At 44.7% G+C, this 14,439-nt stretch overlaps 1 protein-coding gene across 1 annotated transcript; it reads left to right on the top strand.

Annotated features, from left to right (window-relative positions):
- Positions 1 to 7,734: 7,734 nt before the first annotated feature.
- LOC124651660 (mediator of RNA polymerase II transcription subunit 4-like) lies at positions 7,735 to 9,397 on the top strand. Its single transcript, XM_047190705.1, has 2 exons — positions 7,735 to 8,962; positions 9,287 to 9,397. The coding sequence occupies exon 1, from the start codon at positions 7,741 to 7,743 to the stop codon at positions 8,953 to 8,955; it is 1,215 nt and encodes a 404-aa protein (XP_047046661.1). The 5' UTR covers positions 7,735 to 7,740; the 3' UTR covers positions 8,956 to 8,962; positions 9,287 to 9,397.
- Positions 9,398 to 14,439: the final 5,042 nt, after the last annotated feature.

Genomic DNA, 14,439 nt, shown 5'->3' with positions numbered 1-14,439 from the left:
TAGTTCCGGAAAACGCATAATAATGACATATAATGTGCATAAAACATGTAGATATCATCAATAATGTGGCATGGAACATAAGAAATTATCGATACGTCGGAGACGTATCAGCATCCCCAAGCTTAGTTTACGCTCGTCCCGAGCGAGTAAACGATAAACAAAGATAATTTCCGGAGTGACATGCCATCATAAACTTGATCATATTGTAAACATATGTAATGAATGCAGCGATCAAAACAATGGTAATGACATGAGTAAACAAGCTGAATCATAAAGCAATGACTTTTCATGAATAGCACTTTCAAGACAGGCATCAATAAGTCTTGCATAAGAGTTAAATCATAAAGCAATAATTTAAAGTAAAGACATTGAAGCAACACAATGGAAGATTAAGTTTCAGCGGTTGCTTTCAACTTGTAACATGTATATCTCATGGATATTTGTCAACATAGAGTAATATAACAAGTGCAATATGCAAGTATGTAAGAATCAATGCACAGTTCACACAAGTGTTTGCTTCTTGAGGTGGAGAGAAATAGGTAAACTGACTCAACATAAAAGTAAAAAGAATGGTCCTTCAAAGAGGAAAGCATCGATTGCTATATTTGTGCTAGAGCTTTGGTTTTGAAAACATAAGGAGAGCATAAAAGTAAAATTTTGAGAGGTGTTTGTTGTTGTCAACGAATGGTAGTGGGCACTCTAACTACCTTATCAACCAGACTTTCAAGAGCGGCTCCCATGAAGGACGTTATCTCTACCAGCAAGGTAGATCATCCCTCTTCTCTTTTGTTTACACATGTACTTTAGTTTAGTTTTTCTTTATTTATGGATGACACTCCTCCCAACCTTTTGCTTACACAAGCCATGGCTAACCGAATCCTCGGGTGCCCTCCAACATTCACATACCATGGAGGAGTGTCTATTTGCAAAATTAAGTTGCTTACTGATGAATCAGAGCAAAACATGTGAAGAGAATTATTAATGAAAGTTAATTAATTGGGGTTGGGAACCCCATTGCCAGCTCTTTTTGCAAAATTATTGGATAAGCGGATGAAGCCACTAGTCCATTGTGAAAGTCCGTCGAAGTAAATGACAAGATCGAAGATAAAACACCACATACTTCCTCATGAGCTATAAAACATTGACACAAATCAGAGGTGATAAATTTTGAATTATTTAAAGGTAGCACTCAAGCAATTTACTTTGGAATGGCGGAGAAATACCATGTAGTAGGTAGGTATGGTGGACACAAATGGCATAGTGTTTGGCTCAAGTATTTTGGATGCATGAGAAGTATTCCCTCTCGATACAAGGTTTAGGCTAGCAAGGTTGTTTGAAACAAACACAAGTATGAACTAGTACAGCAAAACTCACATAAAAGACATATTACAAGCATTATAAGACTATACATCGTCTTCCCTGTTGTTCAAACACCTCACTAGAAAATATCTAGACTCTAGAGAAACCACTCATGCAAACCAAATTTTAAAAAGCTCTATGTATTTCTTCACTAATAGGTGCAAAGTATATGATGCAAGAGCTTAAACAAGAGCACCACAATTGCCAAATATCAAGTTATTCAAGACATCATACCAATTACTACATGTAGCATTTTCCGTTTCCAACCATATAATAATTAACGAAGCAGTTTCAACCTTCGCCATGAAAATTAAAGGCTAAGAACACATGTGTTCATACGAACCAGCGGAGCGTGTCTCTCTCCCACACAAGCATTTATTCAAACAAAAACAAAAACAAAAGCACACAGACGCTCCAAGTAAAGTACATAAGATGTGGCCGAATAAAAATATAGTTTCAAGAGAAGAAACCTGGTAAGTTGTCGATGAAGAAGGGGATGCCTTGGGCATCCCCAAGCTTAGACGCTTGAGTCTTCTTGAAATATGCAGGAGTGAACCACCGGGGCATCCCCAAGCTTAGAGCTTTCACTCTTCTTGATCATAGTATATCATCCTCCTCTCTTGACCCTTGAAAACTTCCTCCACACCAAACTCAAAACAAACTTATTAGAGGGTTAGTGCATAATCAAAAACTCACATGTTCAGAGGTGACACAATCATTCTTAACACTTCTGGACATTGCCCAAAGCTACTGGAAGTCAATGGAACAAATAAATCCATCCCACATAGCAAAAGAAGCAATGCGAAATAAAAGGCAGAATCTGTCAAAACAGAAGACGAATTTTAAAAGGGCACCAGACTTGCTCAAATGAAAATGCTCAAATTGAATGAAAGTTGCGTACATATCTGAGGATCACTCACGTAATTTGGCTTAATTTTCTGAGCTACCTACAGAGAATTAGGCCCAGATTCGTGACAGCAAAGAAATCTGTAATCGCTGCGCAGTAATCCAAATCTAGTATCAACCTTTCTATCAACGACTTTACTTGGCACAACAAAACACAAAACTAAGATAATGAGAGGTTGCTACAGTAGTAAACAACTTACAAGGCACAAATATAAAACAAAGTACTGTAGCAAAATAACACATGGGTTATCTCCCAAGAAGTTCTTTCTTTATAGCCGTTAAGATGGGCTCAGCAGTTTTAATGATGCACTCGCAAGAAATAGTATTTGAAGCAAAAGAGAGCATCAAGAGGCAAATTCAAAACACATTTAAGTCTAACATGCTTCCTATGCATAGGAATCTTGTAAATAAACAAGTTCATGAAGAGCAAAGTAACAAGCATAGGAAGATAAAACAAGTGTAGCTTCAAAAATTTCAGCACATAGAGAGGTGTTTTAGTAACATGAAAATTTCTACAACCATATTTTCCTCTCTCATAATAACTTTCAGTAGCATCATGAGCAAACTCAACAATATAACTATCACATAAAGCATTCTTATCATGAGTCTCATGTATAAAATTATTACTCCCCACATAGGCATAATCAATTTTATTAGTTGTAGTGGGAGCAAATTCAACGAAGTAGCTATCATTATTATTCTCATCATCAAATATAGGAGGCATATTGTAATCATAATCAAATTTATCCTCCATAGTAGGCGGTACTAAAAGACCAATATCATTATAATCATCATAAATAGGAGGCAAAGTATCATCAAAGTAAATTTTCTCCTCAATGCTTGGGGGACTAAAAATATCATGCTCATCAAAGCCAGCTTCCCCAAGCTTAGAATTTTCCATATCATTAGCAACCATGGTGTTCAAAGCGTTCATACTAATATTACTACCGACATGCAAATAAGGTTCCATAGGTTTTTTAATTTTCGCATCAAACCATCCATGTCTTAACTCAGGAAATAGAATAAGAAGCTCATTGTTGTCCATTATGCCTAACTAGTGTAAACAAGAAACAAAAAGATGCAATTGCAGGATCTAAAGGAAATAGCTTCGAGCACACACACAACGGCGAAAATAGCTTAGTTAGCCGAGATCCGGAGTGTGAGTACCTTTTACCTTTCCTCCCCGGCAACGGCGCCAGAAAAGTAGCTTGATGTCTACGGGTGCTTCTATTCTTGTAGACAGTGTTGGGCCTCCAAGAGCAGAGGTTTGTAGAACAGCAGCAAGTTTCCCTTAAGTGGATCACCCAAGGTTTATCGAACTCAGGGAGGAAGAGGTCAAAGATATCCCTCTCATGCAACCCTGCAACCACAAAGCAAGAAGTCTCTTGTGTCCCCAACACACCTAATAGGTGAACTAGTTCGGCGAAGAGATAGTGAAATACAGGTGGTATAAATATATATGAGCAGTAGCAATGCAGCAGAGTAGTAACACGATAGAAACGAAGTAAACAAGCGATGATAGCAGTATTTAGGAACAAGGCCTAGGGATTAGACTTTCACTAGTGGACACTCTCAACTTTGATCACATAACGGAATAGATAGATGCATACTCTACACTCTTTTGTTGGATGATGAACACCATTGCGTAGGATTACACGAACCCTCAATGCCGGAGTTAACAAGCTCCACAATTCAATGTTCATATTTAAATAACCTTAGAGTGCATGAAAGATCAACACGACTAAACCAAGTACTAACACAACATGCACACTGTCACCTTCACACTATGTAGGAGGAATAGATCACATCAATACCATCATAGCAATAATTAACTTCATAATCTTCAAGAGATCATAATCATAGCCTACGCCAAGTACTAACACGGATGCACACACTGTCACCATTACACCGTGCATGAGGAATAAAACTACTTTAATAACATCACTAGAGTATCACATAGATAAATTGTGATACAAAACACATTGCAATCATAAAGAGATATAAATAAGCACTTCACTACGCCATTCATAACAGTGAATAAGTATTCTGTGAAATATAGCCTAAGAGACCCACACGGTGCACACACTCGTCACCTTTACACACGTGGGACAAGGAGTCTCCGGAGATCACATAAGTAAAACCCACTTGACTAGCATAATGATATCTAGATTACAAGCATCATCATATGAATCTCAATCATGTAAGGCAGCTCATGAGATTATTGTATTGAAGCACATAGGAGAGAGATGAACCACATAGCTACCGGTACAGCCACCGAGCCTCGATGGAGAACTACTCCCTCCTCATGGGAGACAAGCAGCGTTGATGAAGATGGCGGTGGTGTCGATGGAGAAGCCTTCCGGGGGCACTTTCCCGTCCCGGCGGCGTGCCGGAACGGAGACTCCTGTCCCCGGATCTTGGCTTCGCGATGGCGGCGGCTCTGGAAGGTTTCTCGTACCGTGGTTTTTCCGTCTCGAGGTTTTAGGTCTGGGACCTTTTTATAGGCGAAGAGGCAGCGTCAGAAGGTCGAAGGGGCGACGACACCATAGGGCCGCGCGGCCAGGGGGTGGGCCGCGCCACCCTATCATCTGGGGCCTGTGTGGCCCTCCTCTGGCGACTCTCGGGTGTTCTGGATGCTTCCGGGCAAAATAGGAACCTGGGCGTTGATTTCGTCCAATTCCGAGAATATTTCGTTACTAGGATTTCCGAAACCAAAAACAGCAGAAAACGAGAACCGGCCCTTCGGCATCTCGTCAATAGGTTAGTTCCGGAAAACGCATAATAATGACATATAATGTGCATAAAACATGTAGATATCATCAATAATGTGGCATGGAACATAAGAAATTATCGATACGTCGGAGACGTATCAGCATGATCTTAGATTTAAGCTCTATACTTATTGCTTAGATTGTATCTACAAGTTGTATGCACATGTCACTGTCCGGAACCAAAGGCCCCGAAGTGACAGAAATCGGGACAACCGGAGGGGATGGCGGTGATGTGAGGATCACATGTTTTCACGGAGTGTTAATGCTTTGCTCCGGTGCTCTATTAAAAGGAGTACCTTAATTTCCGATAGATTCCCTAGAGGCCCGGCTGCCACCGGCTGATAGGACAAAAGATGTTGTACAAGTTTCTCATTGCGAGCACGTATGACTAAATATGGAAAACATGCCTACATGATTAATGAATTGATGTTCTGTCTTAATGCCTTATCAATCCTGTCAATTGCCCAACTGTAATTTGTTCACCCAACACTTGTTATTGGAGAGTTACCACTAGTGTAGATCGCTGGGAACCCCGGTCCATCTCTCATCATTATATACTCATTCTACATGTCATTGGAAGTAGTATCAACTATTTTCCGGTGCCATTGCTCCTGTGTTATTTCTACTGTCTGTCGTGTTACTCGTTACTATTGCTCTCATACTATCTGCTGCTTTCACATCACCCTCGTTATTAGTTATTTTCCGAGTGCGACTGAATTGACAACTCAGTTGTTAAGGCTTATAAGTATTCTTTACCTCCCCTTGTGTCGAATCAATAAATTGGGTTTTACTACCCGCGAAGACTGTCGCGATCCCCTATACTTGTGGGTTATCACGGGGCGAGAAAGGCCGGCCGGTAGAGCTGGTTGGCCTATCATCCCGATACCGGTTAAGGCCCGTAGGCTGGTACTACCGGCTCGGTACCAATCTGGTACCGGATGGGCTTCCAGGGCTTGAAGAAGCCTTGCCAGTACTGGGCCGGAGGCCCAAGTGGTAGTACCGACATTTCCTTTTTCTTTTACATCAATATCTTGAGTTAGGAAACTCGGAAACCAATTTTGCTAGAAAGAGGACGACAAGAGTTACCTGCACACAAGGTGAAAACATGGAAAAGAGTGGAGGATAATTTTCTATTAATTTAGAGGTGCAACCTCTCAATACGGTAAACCGGGAAAATCATCAAACTCGAACACGCAACATGAGATGCATCTGGAATCCATTCCATGAGCTAGAGCTTGTCATGATAATGAACATAATCTCTAAAACATCTCATAGATAAGAACCAACAACAACCAAGAAACACGATGAGTTTGAGCTCTCTCCGACGATGCGACCAACTATCCTACCGAGCACAAACCTTGACCTTGCGTGTTCCACTCGAGCCAGCAAGCTGCATCTTCATCCTCCTTCAATATTGCACATGCCACCATCTTTATCCAATTTCTCCAACATACACGTCACCGTCTTCATCCATCTTCTACACCGTCTTCATCCCTCTTCATCTTCTACACCATCTTCATCCCTCTTCATCTTCTACATCGTCTTCATCCCTCTTCTTCATTGCACTTGATCTTCTTTATCTTGCAACCTTGAGACCAACATATGGCTCAAGTATTGTCTATAGACACAACGTATAAGAGAACATCACGGCAACCATTAGTCTATAGGGATTGCCATCAATTACATAAACCACACATGGGGGCTCCATGTCCTTTCAGAGGAGACGGGCCATCTCGGAAGCAACATAAGGCCCAAGATCACAAATTGTGCACGCATGTCATCCACTTGTTACATGCCGGAGGATTGGAAGATGGATTAGGTACTTAAGAGCAGTAGAATCATACTAGGAACGTTGGCAATTTAGTAATGCCCTCAGGCCGGTAGCTTGTAAGGAAAATTCGAATATGAGACGTAATCATTCCTCCCCGAAGCAATTCCTCGGAGGAGATCGCCGTATTCCATGTCGCCTCGTTAGATCTAGCGTACTCCTAACATTACCTTAATGGCATCTAGAACCGGGGATCCACTCCCGGACGCGAGATTCCAAAGGTGGATGTTCTTATCATACGTGCTGCTCAGGATCAGCAAACACACCTCCTTCATTGGGATCCACGCCATCACATACCCCTCAGCGTCATGGCTCCTAAGCACAACATCGGTGTTGGCCTTCTGGTCGTCGTCTGCAACATGGTACATGTGCATCTCATTGACACAGGTCTTGGTGGCCATTGTATACGACCGTTGCGGCATGCACCGGGAACGACTAGCGTCAACCCTGGTGTGGCGATGAGCAGATGATGGCCACAAACGAGGTCGGTATGACGCCACACTTGGAGGCGGCCACCACGTCCATGCGGGATCACGATGCCCACGAGCATGAGGTGGCTGGGGGAATCGTCGGCGCGGGGGGGGGGGGGGACGAGGTCATCCAAGACCGGCGCGTTCTTCTTGCAAGGTACTCCGTTGTCTCTGTTGCGGGCCGAGCTGCTGGTCTCCTCCAAAATGATCGTTGCGGAAATAGAGGGAGCTACAAGGTGAGGTTTAAGGCGAAATTTATGGGCTCGTTGAGCCGTTGGGCCTTAAGGCCCCTATATTTCGGCCGAAGCCGAAGCCATATAAAAGTCCATGAGGCCATGAAGAGGGCCACAGGCCTAATAGCTCGGCTAGTCAGTCACGTCCTACTCGTCCCCAATCCGCCGCCGCCATGATGCAGTCGCACATGCTGTCGCCGGCGAGGCTGGAGATGACCGTCTCGTCACCGTCGCTCCCACCCAACCAGTCTCCGGCGAACCCCACCTCCTCGCCGCCGCAAGCCAACCCGTCCTCGAGCGCTGCCCCAGTCACATCCGGAGCCGCGGCGCCAACCCTAACCACCTCGGCGTCACTACTGCCGCTCTTGCCGCCGCTCCCGCGCGCTCAGTCGCTGCTCCACCTCATGTCCTCCCACGCCTCCAACCTCTTCGAGGTATCACCCAACCGCGCCGGTTGGATCTCATCCTACCGGGGGTCGCTCCCCAACTTCCTCGCGTCGGCGTCGGATTCCGCGGCGCCTCCGGTCTCCACCACCAAGGAGGCAATGTCGATGCTCACCTCGCTCCAGACGCAGCTCTTCGAGACCGTCGCCGAGCTGAAGGAGACCCTCGACCTGCAGGACGAGCGCGCCCGCCTCGCCCGCGACGCGCGCGCCAAGGACGCTGTGCTCCTCGCCTTCGCCAAGAAGCTGCGCGACGCCCACCACGTGCTCGACCGCCTCGTAGACGACTATGCAGACTACCGCCGCGATGCCAAGCGCCCACGCGGTGCCGCTGCGGTCGACGCGTCAACGGAGGAGTTCCGAGCGTCCCTCAACTCCAAGCTCAAGTTGGATGACATCCTGACCTATGCACATCGCATAAGCTACACGACCTTTGCGCCGCCGGAGCATGGTGCTGGGCTGCCTCTGCGTGGCGCACTGCCGCCTGCGCCGCAGGATAACGAGATGCGGATGTCGCAGCTGTATCAGTTTGCTGATTTGGATGTTGGGGTGCCCAAGAAGCTTATGGAATCGAAGGAGGGGGGCACGGCCAAAACAGATTCTGCCCCGCTGTTTGTGCCACCGCCCGACGAGCCTCGGCCATCTGTGCTCCCAATTACTGTACCAGCCGCCTGGCCGAAAGGGTTGCCTAAAGATCTGCTTCCTGAGATTCCAGCGCCGCCTCCTGGATGGAAGCCTGGGGACCCGATCGAGCTACTGTTAGGTGGGATTTTGCCTGGTGTTAAGCCTGAGGAACCACGGCCAGTTTGGGTGCAACCAATGGTGCCAATGGGCCAAGGTCAGCCAATAATGGTGGCTCCTGTGAGCCTTGACATCAATAGCTCTACTAGTAGCGATGAGTACAGTAGTGATGTCGGGAGCTCAGACGAAGACGATGAGGATTAATGCTTTCGTAAGTTGTCCATCTCATCATTCTTGTGTTTCTGTGTCTAGTTTATGCAATACCAAAAATACATATTGTAAGTTTTAGATAATATTGTCTTCTGCACCTGACCGTTTGAGATTTTATAACACTAAATCTATTCGACAATACATTTAACTTAAAACCGTGCTTGTTTAGTACACTATGTTACCAATCCACTTGCTGCCATATATGCAATCTGCCCTCATAGTTCAATACGTGTCTTAAGCTGTATTAATCAGAAACCTGGATTCTTGTATTGATAGTGGATGTCAGATATGTCATGAATTTAATCTTTGCTATACCCTGTTGCAGGCTTCAGCTCTGAACTTGTAATTGTTTGCTTGCGTAGTGCCGGGAAAGGCTTTTTGATTGATATCTTCCAGGCTTATGGGCATCTTATTGAATCTGCTTCCTACTTTTACACTATGAAGTTGGTATGTTGTTGAGCTTATCCCAAAGTTGCACCATCATTGTCGCTGATTATAAGTGCCAATACCAACCTTTGATTTGTTTCTCTTTTTACCTCTGATTGCTAATTTAGTGGCAAACCGCTATTAGGCAAATTGCGTCTCTTCTCTTCAATAAAGATAGCTCAGGAATTAAATATTGCATCCATGAGCTGATGTGCATGGATTTTCTCCTAAGAGCATGTGGTATCATCATAGGAAAAATTGAAACAGAACAGTATTGCACATAATAAAGTACTCCCTCCGTTCCAATGAATGAGGCTTATATTCTTTTTGAAGTCAAGCCAAGTAAAATATGACCAAACTTTTAGAAAAATCTATCAAAAATATTATATTCTATAGATATCATATAAAAATATATTTCCTGTATACTCCCTCCGTTCCAATGAATAAGGCTTATATTTTGTATTTTGCATGTTGATCATTTTCTTTTGTAAAAACTTGGTCAAACTTTACAGGGTTTGACTTTTCAAAAAATAATATAAGCCTTATTCATTGTAACGAAGGTAGTACAAATTGGTATGTTCTTTTCATGTTGTGTCTTCTATTTATTTTCATATATAATAACACACGAAATCCAGAATTTAGCAAGCAAAGACCAACTCTGCGTGCACTTTCCAGTCCGAAAGACAGGAACATACCAAAGCCCCCCTTTGTATATACATATTGAAGCGAATGCATAAATTAAAAAATCAAAACCAAATTCAAAGGTACAGAACAAGCCTAATCAAAAGCTCAGTTCACAATGGCAGTAACCTGGAGAAACTGACACCGCTCTTTTTCGTTCTTTGGAGCTAGAACTATGGATTGGAAAAGAATTCCAGGCGCCTGGGGAATAGAAGGACCCTTATTTGTGAGCAACAAAATATTCCATATCCATTGCTGCAATTGCATGTGCAGTACATCACATCAAAGCTAAGCATGATTAAACACATCTTTAGCCATGCTCGTTTCCCTGGCATTTCATCTTGTTTTAACAGCCACTGGCTATGATGTTTCTTAGCACCCCAGACATTCGTGACTGCAACATGATTGATGATTGATTCCGTTACTGGAGTATGTACATGTTTACAAATTGCAATTGCATGAAGTATTTTCGTCTGGCTACCAGATCCTGTTTTGCTGTTGTTGCTTTGCTGCAGACATAGCTTAGTTTGATCAGGTGCAAGCATGGCGGTAACGGCAAATCACATAGCTGACAGACATGACCGAAACAAAGAGCAAGATGGCTGCCACGAGGAGGTTGATGATGGAGCAACGGGGTCTTGAGGTGGTCGCGTTTGAGCACTGCCATGTATCGGTTCCACCGGGAGTTGCAGTGCTCGTTGGTGTCCTTGAATAGCTGCGCGAAGCTGGTTGAAAAACGCCGCCACCTCGTCCTCGTTGGAGAGCATGTTGTCCATGATGCCGTGGCGTTGGAGCACTGCAACGTCTGCGCCTGTGTTCACCAGCGCGTTCATCAGCACGAGGTACCCTGTCATTGTCCCCTCATTCCAGCAGTTCTTGGTCTGCTCCAGCGCAAACAAGTTGGCCAGGAGGATCCTGGTGCCGCCGTTGATGACCAGGCGTGGGATCTCCATGGTTCCGCCGTGGAACGTCACGTCAAACTGGCTCGCTGGCAAGAGCTGGCACAGTGGCACCGGGGTGTTCTGCTTGCGTTGCTCAAAAGCAAGGTCAGCAATGTAACGTTTTACAAAAAGGATTGTTGGCAACGGCGACTGCTGTTCCTCCTCATGGATCAACTTGCTATGAGCCCACCAGATTGACCAAAGTGGGACAAGAACCTCGATAAACTTGTCTTGCGAAAAGTAGAGCTAAGTTTGAAGAGCCAAAGGCGTGGGTCTGTCGTCTCATCACAAAAAACAGCAGCATCAGGCCATCCTCCTTCATCGCCCAAACAAAGCGTGACATATTACATTTAAGTAATGCATGCCTCAAGTATCTGAAGCGTAGTAACATACCGAGTTTCGATGGAACTTTCACCTCCGACTGATTGGTATTTGCTTCACAGCTTCAACATCCATCAGCAGGAGATAAGTCTGCAATTTTAAGTCGTCCCAAGTTCTAGTTGCTGAACATATAAAATCCAACACCCTTGTAGGCGTGTTAGCTGTCACAGAACTGTACAGCAGTGCCATGCCTGCACATGTAAATGCACCTGGGCCTTGAAACCTTAGGCCTTGGGCCAGCCCAGTTTAGAAGGGGATGGATACCATCGCAAAGTACCGCCCGAGCGATCTGTAGCTGCCATCGGCCGATCGGTAAAAGGCCCAGCAGCTTGTGGTTCTTATAAATGTTGATGCTCAGATCGTTTATTTTCTTACCTCGGAAAAAAGATATTTTATTTTCTTCCCCCTAACAAAATATATATTTCTCTGATCGCAGATTTGTTTGTTTCTGAGCTGCCAACACAACGAGTAGGATTTTTTTCTTTTCTTTAGTACCTCTGCGAAAAGTTTATTGAGTAATGTCTTCATTGTTTATGGGCATCTTATAAAATCTACCCTCCCACCTGTACACCGCTAATGCTACACCTACGGACAAAATCATACAGAATTCACTTACGAAGTCATCACATGCACACTAGGCCACATAGGAAGAGCTATATGAGTACGTGTACACCCATTATTTTTGCCAAAAAAATAAGTATATATGATGTACATGTACCTAGTAAAAGTTGCACGATTGGTAGCTGAAATTATTGTAAGATTAGGGTTTTCTTTCATCCTAGAAAGCTAGAGGATTAGCCATTCAGCCCAACAAGGAAAGGCCTACAAAACCCTTTCATCTTCTCAACTCCAATTAGCAATTCCCCAATCGATTTGGAATTCTGCAGATCGAATCAAGACACGAAGTTAGTCAGCTAGGTCGCGCTGCTATTCTTCGAGAGCTCAAAGCCTGCCGACGGGAGCAGGGAGTCGATCTACAATTTTATGGGATGTGGCATGTCACTGGAGCATAGAGCGGCGACATCATGTACATGGTGAGTGTAGCCATTCTGAGCTAAGCAAGACGTGGGCGAGCCGACAAGTGGTAGGAGACATCTGGTCCATAGACATTGCGGAGGCACAACTGCTCGACGATTATCATATCATGGCTCCAAGTGAGAGATGGTAAAGGCCAACAGCCGTGTGAGAGATGGCAAAGGCCAACAGCCAACGGCTGGGAGGCGGGAACATGCTGGTTTTTTTCTTTCAATAAGGTGTTGTTGGAAAAAAGTTAAACCTATGTACACCCAAATAACAAATACGTACTGGCTCCGCCCATGATAGGCCAGGTGGTTGTTTCCCATATTTAAGCATGAAATCTAAACTGAACCAATCGGCTCCCTCCATGTCAGCCTGTAGGTGTTTCCGTAATCAAGAAGTAGGTTAAGGATTACTGCTTGTAAACTGTGACGCTGATCTGTTGTTGAGCTTATCCGAAACTGTGAGTAATGTTGCTGATTATACCCGTGCATATCACCCTCTACCTTGTTTTCTCGCTTTACCTCCGATTGATATAAGGGAGAACTGGTTATTTACCCAAAATTTACCAACCTTGGAAATCTTACCAAAGTTTACTGTACATTGGCAAAATACCCAGCAAGGACTTAAAAGCAAAATGACAATTACAGCAGGACTCTAACTAGAGAGCTGGTCACGAAGCGTAAATATCGGGACATTACTATTGGAATTCCTCACGGTGACAGACTTGGAAATCAATGGCAATCGACTCCATGAGAATGACCTTGAAACCAGGGGCCCAACTTCAGGATCCATGACTGGACAATCACCACGTATACCAATAGCAAGAGTGCAAGAGTGAGACCACCAATTCTTGGCTTGATTGGGGTACTGACTCCACCATTAAAGCTTCTGACATTGAAATCAAGGAAACCATGTCGTCTACGGGTGCACGGCGGTGGGACGTACAGGTGGCCGGTGACAACGGCAGCGATCACGAGCGGACGATGATGATGAAGGTCGGACGGCGTTGGGGTGGCTGCGAGGCATCTCTCAATGCGCTGACTCGAGGTGCACATATGCTGAACTTGTGGGTTGGTTTTTATCTGAACTTTGTGACCAGCTCTAGTTAGGGTCCTAACATAATCGTCATTTTGCTTTCAAGTCCTTGTTGGGTATTTTTCCAATGTACATTGAATTTTGGGTAGATGATCCAAGGCTGGTGAAGTTTTGGGTAAATAACCAGTTCTCCCTATAATTAGTTAACAGTAAAACTGAACTAACTAGGCCCTCCCACAGCAATTTGGACTATTTCACCGTCGGATCAAGCGCATGGACGCACCAGATTATGTCTTCGTCCCGCAGCGTCAATTGGGCCCCGTTTGCTCCAGCAGGAGTGCAGGACGGACCGACGTCAAAGGGGCCGCTACTCCGCGTAACGTTTTTGGTGCCTTCTTGTTAACTGGCCGCCGTGGAGTAACAGTAAGACGCAACCACCTAGGAGCCACCACAGCGTTTAGGCATCCTTAACCGTCCGATTTGAGCATCTAATGGTGTACATCTAATGAACATTACGAAGTATCGATCACCTGTGGGGTTAGCTCAATCGTTCCCGTCAAATTGGCCTCTTTCGTGGCTTGGGCTGCTACTCCCGACGTTGATCTAGGCCGATGCAGGTTGTTTGGGCCCCTAAACTGTCTAACGGGCCTACTGATTTGCTGGTGCGGTTCATTTATGTTCTCTTAGGGTGTGTTTGGTAGGTCGGATCATCCCAACATCTGATTCCCATCTCAGACATGCTCACCTTAACTATGCTGAGTTGAGAATTTGTGGCTTGTTTGGTATCCCGTGCTTGTTCAGAGATGGTCTGCTGAGATGTTGTTTGGTGGGTCGTCTGAGTTGAGATGTTGCTAAGTTAAGATTTTTACACAAACGTCCCTAAACAGAAAAAGAAAAAAGCAATCGGGTCCTTGTTTATCTGACCACCGCATTGACCATGGCGGTGTGTTGATGTAGCTCGTGGAGGCGGCGCTTCCTGCCGGCGCTGGCTGGA

Source organism: Lolium rigidum, chromosome 5, assembly GCF_022539505.1.
Source record: "Lolium rigidum isolate FL_2022 chromosome 5, APGP_CSIRO_Lrig_0.1, whole genome shotgun sequence".
NCBI classification, from domain to species: domain Eukaryota; kingdom Viridiplantae; phylum Streptophyta; class Magnoliopsida; order Poales; family Poaceae; genus Lolium; species Lolium rigidum.
Note: the sequence above shows the minus strand (reverse complement) of the source record. Positions and strands in the feature narration are given on the sequence as shown.